General features: G+C 38.0%; 1 protein-coding gene across 5 annotated transcripts in view; it reads left to right on the top strand.

Annotated features, from left to right (window-relative positions):
- DMXL2 (Dmx like 2) overlaps positions 1 to 14,973 on the top strand; it is a 178,388-nt gene that overhangs the window by 94,308 nt on the left and 69,107 nt on the right. For all 5 annotated transcript variants that reach the window (XR_004348327.1, XM_032621915.1, XM_032621919.1 and 2 more), the window contains 3 exons: positions 429 to 548; positions 3,789 to 4,016; positions 12,678 to 14,354. Coding sequence is in view for 4 of the 5 variants with exons in the window: in XM_032621915.1 (XP_032477806.1) it covers positions 429 to 548; positions 3,789 to 4,016; positions 12,678 to 14,354 (2,025 nt within the window). In the remaining variant the exon portion in view is untranslated. The remainder of the gene's footprint in view (positions 1 to 428; positions 549 to 3,788; positions 4,017 to 12,677; positions 14,355 to 14,973) is intronic.

A 14,973-nucleotide genomic window follows, 5' to 3' on the forward strand; every position in this document is an offset into this window, starting at 1 on the left:
TCCCTCTCTTGCTCTTGCATTCTCTCTCTGTGTCTTTCTCTTCCTTTCTCTCTTCCTTTCAGTTCTTCCTTCTGGTCCTCTTGTCCTTCCTTTCCTTTTTTTCTTATGTGCCCTCTCTCTTTTGGTATTCTTATGAACTCAATGTGTTTTAATAAATTGTATTCATTTTTATTCTTTGATGCTCAAATTGTCCCATCTTTGACCAATAGGTATATCCCTTCATGTTCGCTTTTGTACTTTTGATGTAACCCTGTTAGTCTTTGATAGCCACCTAACTTTTAGCACAAAAGTTATATAAAACTCTTGTATACATCTATTCTTCCCTTTCCTCCCAACTTCTATACATATCAAGAGATTTTGTTTAAAATGTCTTTCTCTTAACCCTATAGAAACACGTTAACTTAAATATTCTTTTCCTTTAACAATAGGATATCGACCACCACCATTTTCAGAAAAGTTCTTTCTAGTAGTAATTGAAAAGGACAGCAATAATTGCTCTGTTCTCCACATGTGGCACCTTCATCTTAAATCTGTTCAGGCATGTTTAGGTAAGTAATTATATTACAGTTTTATGTAGAGATGATATGAAATAAATTCATTTTACTGGATATGCTTTAGGTTGGTTAATTCTTTAAAATGAAGATCCAGTGAACTATAAAATTGAGTTGCTGAATTGAAGTATGTATAGGCCGAACTTTTAATTACAAGGCCATAAATCATTAATGAAACAGGTTAAACTAAAAGCATACCAGTCAACGGGCACGTTAGACATACTGAAAAAAAAAGTTTGATTATTTTTTAATTAATATTTATTAAATGCATATTATGACTCTGTTCTAGATACCATGTCTCTATAAATCAGTTTTGCCCATAGAATTAATACTGTATCTTTTTGTTGGTTAATACACACTGCCATCTGATACCATGCACGTTAGCTTTAGCATCACTAAAAGAAGGACATTTGCTATTTAGAAAATGTGATTGAGCATCTGATGTTCAAAAGGGGAGCTGGTTTCGTAGAATATTAGGAAACGCAGCAGTGATTAAAAAAATTATTTCAGCCATGCTTTTGCTATACATATTCATATTGATGTCTTAGCAAATTAGAAGATCTGTAATATGAAGTACAGAAATTGATTATAAATCTTTCTTTTTAAAACAAACTTACTTTTTGAGAGATACTTGTTTAAATGAAGAAATGCATAGTTAGCCATATCAAACTGAATCTACTTTAAACTGATTAACCCAAAATATTTGAGTTTTGAAAATATTTTATTATTTCTGATGGTTACATAATTTTAATGATTTTATACACACTAAACATTTAATACAGAGAAATAATAATGTATATGTCTTTTGTTCTCTTCGTAATCCACATTATCACATAACTGTGTAAATAGCAGTTCTAACTGGCCCATGAACTGGGACTGGAAAAGCCAAATGAACCTTTACTGTGCCTAGTTGAGCCTAATCTTCTTGTGGTAGGAGGAATCCAAAAAAATTTTCAAAGCCTTTGGAGTTAATTCTTGGCGTTACATGTTGTTCCACAGGAATGCAAGAGTAGAGGGATCTATTGATAAAAGCTTGTCAGGAAGAGAATTTTATTTTTATTTTTTTTAATTGAGGTAACATTGGTTTGTAAAATTATATAAGTTTCATGTGTATAGCATTCTAATCTAACTTCTGTATACACTACAGTGTGCTCACCACCAAAAGTATAGTTTCCATCTGTCACCATAGAGTTGACTCCCTTTACCCATTCTGCCCTTCCCCACCCCCTTTCCCCTCTGGTAACCACCAATCTGTTCTCTGTATCTGTGTGTTAGTCTTTGTTTTGTTTTGTTTGTTCACTTACTACTTTAAAAAACTATTCCACATATGAGTGGAACCATACAGTATTTGTCTTTCTCCGTCTGACTTATTTCACTTAGCATAATACCCTCCGGGAAGAGAATTCTTAACCCACCAGGGAATATAGTATTTTCTAGAGTTGGGCACAGAGCCAGGAATGGTTCTGAAGAGATTAATAGAGGTAGCAACAGATCCTTGTGGTAGGATAGGAATCATGTGATGCCTTCTGTCCCCCTGCTTATGAAGGAAGTATCCCACTGCTCTTCCCCTCAGGTCTGGGCTAGTGTAGAGTTGCCTTGCTTACTCTGTTTGTGACAGCAGTAAAAGGTCACAAACAGTAAGATTACAGTGGAAGCAAACAAATCATATGCTATCTTTAGCTTTGACATAAAGCATCTATCTTGTGGTTCTAAAATGTGCAGCAGATTTAACACGGTGTACATTGCCATTAAAGCTGATACGTGAATTTAGCAGTGTGTTGAAAATCCTGGCAAAGGGTGAAGCGATAGACTAGACTTACATTTAGGTGGGGAAGGAACATTTGGAGTACCTTCTAGGTACCAGGCACTGAGATAGGTACTTTATATATGTGAGATAGATGTTACCTTCAGTTTACTAACGGAATAATATTAAGTAACTTGACCAAATGACACATCTAGTTCGTCACAGACTAAGTTTCAAAATTAGGTCTTCTGGCTTTAAAGCCTTTCTTTTGCTTTTTCCCCCTGCTCTTATTTTCTTTCTTTGCATGAGATATATGCATTAGAAAATTGCCTGGTTTACAGAAAGAGAAATGACTCAGTTCAGCCTTATTTTACAGGTGAGAAAATAACTAGAGATGATGAAGTACCTTGCTTAAGGCAACATGTCTAGTTAGTTTTAGAGTAGGAGTAGTATTTCTGTCTTCTGACTACTGATTCAAGTTTGTCGTCTTATTCTATTTTACAAAAAATGTTTTCACATTTCTTATTTAGTGGTCTGCCATTATAAAAGAGATTGACATATTTAAAATCCACCAGAAGCAAAAGGGGATTGATTATTATCTCTCCGTATTCTGGTGCTACTCGGGATGTATAAAGCTAATAAGACCTCATCCTTGCCCTTGATGAATTCATAGTCGAATGGCGGGGAGGGAGGTGGACATACAAATAAATAAATGTGATGCAAAGTATCTCTTACATATAGCAGAAGCACAGATAACGAAATCTGCTTAGAGATTTACACTCCACCTGAATGTGAAAGCTGGAAGCTTTGTGGACAAAGATCAAGGTCAATATGCTTACAAAGCCATTCAACTAATACTATCTTAAATTTGTTTGGAACTTTTATATGTTCTTGAGATCTTGTTTATTATCTTGTTTCAGCACTTGATAGTTAGTAGGCTGGTATTTTAATGTCTTCTTTACCGCTAGCTAATTTTATGACCTAAGGAAAATCATTAAGCTTTCCAAGTTTAAATTTCTTCATCTATTAAGTGAGGCTGTACCTTGTTATGTCTCAAAGTTTGATTTATGACCCATCTGTTTCAGAAACACCTTGGCTGCTTTTTAATGCAGATTTATGGGATCTACCCCAAAACAACTGAGTCAGTGTTTCTGTGGTTAGGCCTGAGAACCTTCATGTTAAAAGTTCCTCAAGCTTTTGATGTGTTTTAAAGGTTGAGAACACTGGGCTAGAGAACTTGTTTTTTCTCTAGATCTTACATGTTGTGATTCTTCACTGACAGTATCCCTGTGATGCAATTGCTGATGCTAAGAAAGAGTAAAATAGTTTAAAAAAAAAATTCTATCAAGGTAACTGAGCAAAAGTTTGAAAATTGATCTTGTCTCCAGAACAGTTTTAAGAAACCATGTTTCTTAAATCACCACAAAATATTATTCTAGCTCATGTAGTGATGATACTAATGTATTTCTTAATTTCTTAATTTCTTTTCAAAGCTAAAGCTTCAGAAGGTGTTTCATCAGAGAGTCTACTTTCAGTCCCTGGACAGAAGAACATAGACTCTTCTCCAGAAACCTCTCCTAGTGTGAGCCCCATGCCACATTCTTCATCAATCGCCAACCTTCAAACTGCTAGTAAACTGATTCTGAGTTCTAGACGGGTATATAGCCAACCTCTTGATCTCCCGGTAGGAGTTGAAGTAATAAGAGCAACGCCTTCAGCAGGTAACATAACTTTAAGACTGGACAGTTGTAGCTCAGAGCAATCTTCAGTGCGTAAAATGGGTGAACTCTTCTGAAATATGTGCAGAGTTGACATTGAAATAAAGATTTGTTTTCTACTAATGATACCTCTATTTAGAAACATGTCTATTTTAGAAATAATTTCCTGTGATAAATGTAATCAGCTTGACAGAAAATAGTGTGAATGTTTTAATGCAAGGTTTCTTGCCTCTGCTGTGATTTCCTATAAATAGGAATACTGTGATAGTGAAATTGCAAAGAAAAATATGGTCATATGTGAATTATTGAAGCTTTTTTTTTTTTTCTAAACATCTTTATTGGGGTATAATTGCTTTACAATGGTGTGTTAGTTTCTGCTTTATAACAAAGTGAATCAGCTATACATATACATATGTTCCCATATGTCTTCCCTCTTGCGTCTCTCTCCCTCCCACTCTCCCCATCCCACCCCTCCAGGCTGTCACAAAGCACCGAGCTAATATCCCTGTGCCTTGCGGCTGCTTCCCCCTAGCTATCTACCTTACTACGTTTGTTAGTGTGTATATGTCCATGACTCTCTCTCGCCCTGTCAAAACTCACCCTTCCCCCTCCCCATATCCTCAAGTCCGTTCTCCAGTAGGTCTGCGTCTTTATTCCTGTCTTACCCCTAGGTTCTTCATGACATTTTTTTTCCTTAAATTCCATATATATGTGTTAGCATACGGTATTTGTCTTTTTCTTTCTGACTTACTTCACTCTGTATGACAAACTCTAGGTCTATCCATCTCATTACAAATAGCTCAATTTCATTTCTTTTTAAGGCTGAGTAATATTCCATTGTGTATATGTGCCCCATCTTCTTTATCCATTCATCCGATGATGGGCGCTTAGGTTGTTTCCATCTCCGGGCTATTGTAAATAGAGCGGCAATGAACATTTTGGTACATGACTCTTTTTGAATTTTGGTTTTCTCAGGGTATATGCCCAGTAGTGGGATTGCTGGGTCATATGGTAATTCTATTTGTAGTTTTTTAAGGAACCTCCATACTGTTCTCCATAGTGGCTGAACCAATTCACATTCCCACCAGCAGTGCAAGAGTGTCCCCTTTTCTCCACACCCTCTCCAGCATTTATTGTTTCTAGATTTTTTGATGATGGCCATTCTGACTGGTGTGAGATGATATCTCATTGTAGTTTTGATTTGCATTTCTCTAATGATTAATGATGTTGAGCATTCTTTCATGTGTTTGTTGGCATTCTGTATATCTTCTTTGGAGAAATGTCTATTTAGGTCTTCTGCCCATTTTTGGATGGGGTTGTTTGTTTTTTTGTTATTGAGCTGCATGAGCTGCTTGTAAATTTTGGAGCTTAATCCTTTGTCAGTTGCTTCATTTGCAAATGTTTTCTCCCATTCTGAGGGTTGTCTTTTGGTCTTGGTTATGGTTTCCTTTGCTGTGCAAAAGCTTTGAAGTTTCATTAGGTCCCATTTGTTTATTTTTGTTTTTATTTCCATTACTCTAGGAGGTGGGTCAGAAAGGATCTTGCTGTGATTTATGTCATAGAGTGTTCTTCCTATGTTTTCTTCTAAGAGTTTCATAGTTTCTGGCCTTACATTTAGGTCTTTAATCCATTTTGAGCTTATTTTTGTGTATGGTGTTAGGGAGTGATCTAATCTCATACTTTTACATGTACCTGTCCAGTTTTCCCAGCACCATTTATTGAAGAGGCTGTCCTTTCTCCACTGTACATTCCTGCCTCCTTTATCAAAGATAAGGTGTCCATATGTGCGTGGGTTTATCTCTGGGCTTTCTATCCTGTTCCACTGATCTATCTTTCTGTTTTTGTGCCAGTACCATACTGTCTTGATTACTGTTGCTTTGTAATATAGTCTGAAGTCAGGGAGCCTGATTCCTCCAGCTCCTTTTTTCGTTCTCAAGATTGCTTTGGCTATTCGGGGTCTTTTGTGTTTCCATACAAATTGCGAAATTTATTGTTGTAGTTCTGTGAAAAATGCCAGTGGTAGTTTGATAGGGATTGCATTGAATCTGTAGATTGCTTTGGGTAGTAGAGTCATTTTCACAATGTTGATTCTTCCCATCCAAGAACATAGTATATCTCTCCATCTATTTGTATCATCTTTAATTTCTTTCATCAGTGTCTTATAGTTTTCTGCATACAGGTCTTTCGTCTCCTTAGGTAGGTTTATTCCTAGATATTTTATTCTGTTTGTTGCAATGGTAAATGGGAGTGTTTTCTTGATTTCACTTTCAGATTTTTCATCATTAGTATATAGGAATGGCAGAGATTTCTGTGCATTAATTTTGTATCCTGCTACTTTACCAAATTCATTGATTAGCTCTAGTAGTTTTCTGGTAGCATCTTTAGGATTCTCTATGTATAGTATCATGTCATCTGCAAACAGTGACAGCTTTACTTCTTCTTTTCCGATTTGGATTCCTTTTATTTCCTTTTCTTCTCTGATTGCTGTGGCTAAAACTTCCAAAACTATGTTGAATAAGAGTGATGAGAGTGGGCAACCTTGTCTTGTTCCTGATCTTAGTGGAAATGCTTTCAGTTTTTCACCATTGAGGATGATGTTTGCTGTGGGCTTGTCATATATGGCCTTTATTATGTTGAGGAAAGTTCCCTCTATGCCTACTTTCTGCAGGGTTTTTATCATAAATGGGTGTTGAATTTTGTCGAAAGCTTTCTCTGCATCTATTGAGATGATCATATGGTTTTTCTCCTTCAATTTGTTAATATGGTTTATCACATTGATAGATTTGCGTATATTGAAGAATCCTTGCATTCCTGGAATAAACCCCACTTGTTCATGGTGTATGATCCTTTTAATGTGCTGTTGGATTCTGTTTGCTAGTATTTTGTTGAGGATTTTTGCATCTATGTTCATCAGTGATATTGGCCTGTAGTTTTCTTTCTTTGTGACATCCTTGTCTGGTTTTGGTATCAAGGTGATGGTGGCCTCGTAGAAGGAATTTGGGAGTGTTCCTCCCTCTGCTATATTTTGGAAGAGTTCGAGAAGGATAGGTGTTAGCTCTTCTCTAAACGTTTGATAGAATTCACCTGTGAAGCCATCTGGTCCTGGGCTTTTGTTTGTTGGAAGGTTTTTAATCACAGTTTCAATTTCAGTGCTTGTGATTGGTCTGTTCATATTTTCTATTTCTTCCTGATTCAGTCTTGGCAGGTTGTGCATTTCTAAGAATTTGTCCATTTCTTCCAGATTGTCCATTTTATTGGCATAGAGTTGCTTGTAGTAATCTCTCATGATTTTTTTTATTTCTGCAGTGTCAGTTGTTACTTCTCCTTTTTCATTTCTAATTCTATTGATTTGAGTCTTCTCCCTTTTTTTCTTGATGAGTCTGGCTAGTGGTTTATCTATTTTGTTTATCTTCTCAAAGAACCAGCTTTTAGTTTTATTGATCTTTGCTATCGTTTCCTTCATTTCTTTTTCATTTATTTCTGATCTGATTTTTATGATTTCTTTCCTTCTGCTAGCTTTGGGGTTTTTTTGTTCTTCTTTCTCGAATTGCTTGAGGTGCAAGGTTAGGTTGTTTATTCGAGATGTTTCCTGCTTCTTAAGGTGGGCTTGTATTGCTATAAACTTCCCCTTAGAACTGCTTTTGCTGCATCCCATAGGTTTTGGGTCGTTGTGTCTCCATTGTCGTTTGTTTCTAGGTATTTTTTTATTTCCTCTTTGATTTCTTCAGTGATCACTTCATTATTAAGTAGTGTATTGTTTAGCCTCCATGTGTTTGTATTTTTTACAGATCTTTTCCTGTAATTGATATCTAGTCTCATGGCGTTGTGGGTCAGAAAAGATACTTGATACAATTTCAGTTTTCTTAAATTTACCAAGGCTTGATTTGTGACCCAAGATATGATCTATCCTGGAGAATGTTCCATGAGCACTTGAGAAAAATGTGTATTCTGTTGTTTTTGGATGGAGTGTCCTATAAATATCAATTAAGTCCATCTTGTTTAATGTATCATTTAAAGCTTGTGTTTCCTTATTTATTTTCGTTTTGGATGATCTGTCCATGGGTGAAAGTGGGGTGTTAAAGTCCCCTACTCTGAATGTTTTACTGTCGATTTCCCCTTTTATGGTTGTTAGTATTTGCCTTATGTATTGAGGTGCTCCTATGTTGGGTGCATAAATATTTACAATTGTTATATCTTCTTCTTGGATTGATCTCTTGATCATTATGTAGTGTCCTTCTTTGTCCCTTTTAATAGTCCTTATTTTAAAGTCTATTTTGTCTGATACGAGAATTGCTACTCCAGCTTTCTTTTGGTTTCCATTTGTATGGAATATCTTTTTCCATCCCCTTACTTTCAGTGTGTATGTGTCTCTAGGTCTGAAGTGGGTCTCTTGTAGACAGCATATATAAGGGTCTTGTTTTTGTATCCATTCAGCCAATCTGTGTCTTTTGGTGGGAGCATTTAATCCATTTACATTTAAGGTAATTATCGATATGTATGTTCCTATTCCCATTTTCTATATTGTTTTGGGTTCGCTACTATAGGTCGTTTCCTTCTCTTGTGTTTCTTGTCTAGAGAAGTTCCTTTAGCATTTGTTGTAAAGCTGGTTTGGTGGTGCTGAACTCTCTCAGCTTTTGCTTGTCTGTAAAGGTTTTAATTTCTCCATCAAATGTGAATGAGATCCTTGCTGGGTAGAGTAGTCTTGGTTGCAGGCTTTCCTCCTTCATCACTTTCAGTATGTCCTGCCACTCCCTTCTGGCTTGTAGGGTTTCTGCTGAGAGATCAGCTGTTAACCTTATGGGGATTCCCTTGTGTGTGATTTGTTGTTTTTCCCTTGCTGCTTTTAATATGCTTTCTTTGTATTTAATTTTTGACAGTTTGATTAATATGTGTCTTGGCGTATTTCTCCTTGTATTTATCCTGTGTGGGACTCTCTGTGCTTCCTGGACTTGATTAACTATTTCCTTTCCCATATTAGGGAAGTTTTCAACTATAATCTCTTCAAATATGTTCTCAGTCCCTTTCTTTCTTTCTTCTTCTTCTGGAACCCCTATAATTCGAATGTTGGTGCGTTTAATGTTGTCCCAGAGGTCTTGAGACTGTCCTCAGTACTTTTCATTCTTTTTTCTTTATTCTGCTCTGCAGTAGTTATTTCCACTACTTTATCTTCCAGGTCACTTATCCGTTCTTCTGCCTCAGTTATTCTGCTATTGATCCTATCTAGAGTGCTTTTAATTTCATTTATTGCGTTGTTCATCGTTGCCTGTTTCATCTTTAGTTCTTGTAGGTCCTTGTTAACTGCTTCTTGCATTTTGTCCATTCTACTTCCAAGATTTCGGATCATCCTTACTATCATTATTCTGAATTCTTTTTCAGGTAGATTGCCTATTTCCTCTTCATTTGTTAGGTCTGGTGGGTTTTTATCTTGCTCCTTCATCTGCTGTGTGTTTTTCTGTCTTCTCATTTTGCTTATCTTACTGTGTTTGGGGTCTCCTTTTTGCAGGCTGCATGTTCGTAGTTCCCGTTGTTTTTGATGTCTGTCTCCAGTGGCTAAGGTTGTTTCAGTGGGTTGTGTAGGCTTCCGGGTGGAGGGGACTAGTGCCTGTGTTGTGCTGGATGAGGCTGGATCTTGTCTCTCTAGTGGGCAGGTTCACGTCTGGTGGTGTGTTTTGGGGTGTCTGTGGCCTTATTATGATTTTAGGCAGCCTCTCTGCTAATGGGTGGGGTTGTGTTCCTGTTTTGCTAGTTGTTTGGCATAGGTTGTCCAGCACTGCGGCTTGCTGGTCGTTGAGTGAAGCTGGGTGCTGGTGTTAAGATGGAGGTCTCTGGGAGATTTCCACCGTTTAATATTATGTGGAGCTGGGAGGTCTGTTGTGGACCAGTGTCCTGAAGTTGGCTCTCCTACCTCAGAGGCAGAGCCCTGACTCCTGGGCTGGAGCACCAAGAGCCTTTCATCCACACGGCTCAGAATAAAAGGGAGAAAAAGTAGAGAGAATTAGTAGAAATATGAGGAAAGAAAGAGGGAAAGGAGGAAAGGAAGGAAGGAAGAAATAAGCAAAGAAGGAAAGAAAGGAGGGAGGGAGGGAGGGAGGAAGGAAGGAAGGAAGGAGGGAAAGAAGGAAAAAAGACAGAAAGAAAGAGGATACAGTAAAAATAAAATAAAGTATAATATAGTTATTGAATTAAAAAATATTTCGAAAAAAAAGAAAAAAAAAAAGGGACGGATAGAACCTTAGGACAAATGTTGGAAGCAAAGCTATACAGAGAAAATCTTACACAGAAGCATACACATACACCTTCACAAAAAGAGGTAAAGGGGGAAAAATCATAAATCTTGCTCTCAGAGACCACCTCCTCAATTTGGGGTGATTCGTTGTCTTAAGGAGGGAAGGAAGGAAGGAAAGAAAGAAAGAACGAAGGTAAAGTATAATAAAGTTATTACAATTAAACTTAATTATTAAGAAAAAGAATTTCTAAAAAAAATCATGGACGGATAGAGCCCTAGGACAAATGGTGGAAGCAAGAGTATACAGACAAGATCTCACACAGAAGCATACACGTACACATTCACAAAAAGAGGAAAAGGGAAAAAAATCATAGATCTCGCTCCTAAATTCCACCTCTTTAATTTGGGATCATTCCTTGTCTATTCAGGTATTCCACAGATGCAGGGTATATCAAGTTGATTGTGGAGCTTTAATCCGCTGCTTCTGTGGCTGCTGGGAGAGATTTCCCTTTCTCTTCTTTGTTCTCACAGCTCACAGGAGCTCAGCTTTGGATTTTGCCCTGCCTCTGCGTGTAGGTCGCTGGAGGGCGTCTCGAAGCTTTTTTTTTAATTAAGGCTTTTCATCCACAGTATTGCTGTTATTAAGTATGTTTGACTAAGAGTTGGCAGATACTTTGGGGGGAAAATATAGGATACAGGATTAGAGTTTGGTTTTCCTAGAGCAATACTGACATTAGCAAGGTTGGTAAAATAGTTTAAAGAGCAGGACTGGCATCTATATTTTAAAATGTTCTGTCATTGTGGAATTTGAATTGAGGAGTTCCTCGAATAGTGTTTTTGGGGAACCAGAATTGGAGGTTCAAGACTATTCCAATTACTGGTGAATGGTTTTGAGTATGAGGTTCTCTTACTCATCCCTAACACAGGTTTGGAATCAGAGTTGGAAAGACCACATTAAGAGTTTACTCTGGGCTTTTGTGGCAGGTGCAGATTTAGGTCAGCTTTTGAATCTTTCAAAGTATTTGGAAAGTTTAGGATATACTCAAATAAGTTTATTGGAATTAATAATGATAAATTACATTTTGCAGGGACTCTGTAAAATGCTTTCAAATGTTTTGTTGGACAGCAAAACTCCAAGGGAAGTAGTAACATGATCCCTATTATTTATTTATTTAAATATTTATTTATTTATTATTTTTGGCTGTGTTGGGTCTTGGTTTCTGTGCGAGGGCTTTCTCTAGTTGCGGCAAGCGGGGGCCACTCTTACATCGCGGTGCGCGGGCCTCTCACTGTCACGGCCTCACTTGTTGCAGAGCACAGACTCCAGACGCACAGGCTCAGTAGTTGTGGCTCACAGGCCTAGTTGCTCCGCGGCATGTGGGATCTTCCCAGACCAGGGCTCGAACCCGTGTCCCCTGCATTGGCAGGCAGATTCTCAACCACTGCACCACCAGGGAAGCCCCTCCCTATTATTTAGATAGAACAGGCTCGGACGTTTAAGTGCCTTTCCCACTGTTAGGAAGGCATTGTTAGAATGGAACTTGAATCCAGGCCTTATGATCCCAACCTTAATCACTGTTACCCCTCATCTTATAGTTGTTTTTTTTAAAAATTAATTTATTTAATTAATTTATTTTTGGCTGAGTTGGGTCTTTGTTGCTGCGTGCGGGCTTTCTCTCGTTGTGGCAAGCGGGGGCTACTCTTTGCTGTGGTGCGCAGCCTTCTCGTTGCGGTAGCTTCTCTTGTTGTGGAGCACGGGCTCTAGGTGCGGGCCTTAGTAGTTGCAGCATGTGGGCTCAGTAGTTGTGGCGCACGGGCTTAGTTGCTCCACAGCATGTGGGATCTTCCAGGGCCAGGGCTCGAACCCGTGTCCCCTGCATTGGCAGGCGGACTCTCAACCACTGCCCCACCAGGGAAGTCCCTCCCCTCATGTTATAGCTGACAATAGATGGGAGGTGTAAGTCTCTGGCAGTCAGGAATAAATATGAGGGTTCTGGTTCAGTGTTAGGAGAGCATGAATTAAACCTGGTGAAGAAGGTGAGATCTAGTGTCTGTTTAGCTGACTGAAAACATTTGGTGGTGGGGGTAGATCTAGTGTCTGGATTATTTGAGGGCCAGTTAGGGGAATTTGAAAGGCAAATTTTAATGACTACTTAAATATTTATGATGAAAGTGATAAAAGATATAGAATGAAAGTCCAGTGAGGCATGTGTGGTAAAGACATAAATTACAGTAGATGACAGGTTTATTGATTAAGCATTGACTTGTTTCATTGCTTTTGAGTTTTATTTTAATGAAATATTTGGTTTAGCAGGGGACTGCAGAGTTACTCCGAAGAAGCTCATAGTGGAGTTGGATTAATCACATTCTAGAATTTGATTATTAGCATATTATTTTGTGTTTCTATTATTATGACGATCTGCTTTTTCTTTTTTAAGGCCACCTGAGTTCCTCTTCAATTTATCCAGTGTGCCTGGCACCTTATTTAGTGGTTACAACTTGTTCTGACAATAAAGTACGCTTCTGGAAATGTAGTATGGAAACCAATCTACAATGTAAAAGTGATGAGAAGGAAACCTATCATTGGAGGAGATGGCCCTTGATGAATGATGAAGGAGAAGATAACAGCAGTACAGTGAGCATTGTGGGAAGACCAGTTGCTGTTAGCTGTTCATACACGGGTCGCCTTGCAGTGGCTTACAAACAGCCTATCCACCACAATGGTTTTGTTTCTAAAGAATTTTCCATGCATGTTTGCATATTTGAATGTGAATCTACAGGAGGGTCAGAATGGGTTTTAGAACAAACAATTCATCTTGATGATTTGGTCAAAGTTGGGAGTGTACTTGATTCAAGGGTCAGTGTCGACAGTAATCTCTTTGTGTACAGCAAATCAGATGCACTTTTGAGCAAGGATAGATATCTTATTCCGAATATCAAACATTTAGTACATTTGGACTGGGTATCAAAAGAAGATGGCTCCCACATTCTCACAGTAGGGGTCGGTGCTAATATCTTCATGTATGGGCGGCTTTCAGGAATTGTGACTGAGCAAATCAATAGTAAGGATGGAGTAGCTGTCATTACTTTACCACTAGGTGGAAGTATCAAGCAAGGAGTTAGGTCAAGATGGGTTCTTCTTAGATCTATAGACTTAGTGTCTTCTGTTGATGGTACACCTTCACTGCCTGTTTCTCTCTCTTGGGTAAGAGATGGGATATTGGTGGTAGGAATGGACTGTGAAATGCATGTATATGCACAGTGGAAGCATGCTGTCAAATTTGGAGACGTTGACGCTGATGGTCCTGATGCAGAAGAGACGGCAGTACAAGATCAGTCTGCCTTTAAATCTAATATGTTGTCAAGAAAAAGTATTGTCGAGGGAGCAGCTATTGCTGATGATATTTTTTGTTCACCAACTGTAGCTCAAGATGGTGGCTTATTTGAGGCTGCACATGTACTTTCCCCTACTCTCCCGCAGTATCATCCAACCCAGCTGTTAGAACTGATGGATTTAGGGAAAGTTCGCAGGGCTAAAGCTATTCTCTCTCATTTAGTAAAATGCATCGCAGGAGAAGTTGCAATAGTTAGAGATGCTGATGCCGGAGAAGGAACTAAGCGACATCTTTCTCGCACCATTAGTGTAAGTGGCAGTACAGCAAAGGATACAGTCACCATAGGGAAAGATGGTACTCGAGATTATACTGAGATAGATTCTATTCCCCCACTACCGTTATATGCATTGCTTGCTGCCGATCAAGATACAACCTACAGAATTTCAGAAGAAAGTACAAAAATACCACAGAGCTATGAAGATCATATGGAGAGTCAACCAGAGGATCAATATTCAGAGCTCTTCCAAATCCAGGATATAACAACAGATGATATTGACTTAGAGCCAGAAAAAAGAGAAAACAAATCAAAAGTAATAAATCTCTCTCAATACGGACCAGCTTACTTTGGCCAAGAACATGCTAGGGTACTTTCAAGTCATCTTATGCACTCAAGTCTACCAGGCCTTACCCGTTTGGAGCAGATGTTCCTTGTAGCTTTGGCTGATACAGTGGCTACCACCAGTACTGAGCTTGATGAAAACAGAGATAAGAGTTACTCAGGTAAATACTCTAACTAAAAATTTATAAAGTTATCATTAATAGAACTGTTTGTATTTACCTATATAATGACTCACATATTAAATTGCAGTCTTTCTTTAAACCTTGCAGGGAAATGACCTCTCTAGTTGATAGTTACTATTAATGATTAGTTGTAAAAGGAAAGGTGATTGGGGTAGGTCTGACTTGTGCATGTGACTTTATGTATTTGTGATATCTGTGTGCATCCTCACATGAATTTTTACCCTGAAACCTTCATATCATTTTGGACATATAGTCTTTTGGTTTTTTTGAACAGATTGATTCCTATGGTTTATTTTAATTTTAGTGATAATAATGGCCCATTTGTTAATTTTACTATTGAACCACCAGGTTGTAAGGACCCCCTGGGCTCAACTTGTTCATCTTCACATTTCTAGGTCTAAATAATTTTTATAATTACCTAATTTTCTCCAAAAAGTTTCTTGAGAAAGGGGTTTTCATACATTTTAATGTAACATGTGTCTTGCTTAATTCATTCTGTAACCGGAAAAATTTTGGCTGCCTCCTGAAACTAGATTTCATTCTTTTTTATGCAGATAGTTGAAGGTAATGGTGTTGATTCTAAATGATGACATTAGCA

The sequence above is a fragment of the Phocoena sinus genome, chromosome 2 (assembly GCF_008692025.1).
Source record: "Phocoena sinus isolate mPhoSin1 chromosome 2, mPhoSin1.pri, whole genome shotgun sequence".
Classification (NCBI taxonomy): domain Eukaryota; kingdom Metazoa; phylum Chordata; class Mammalia; order Artiodactyla; family Phocoenidae; genus Phocoena; species Phocoena sinus.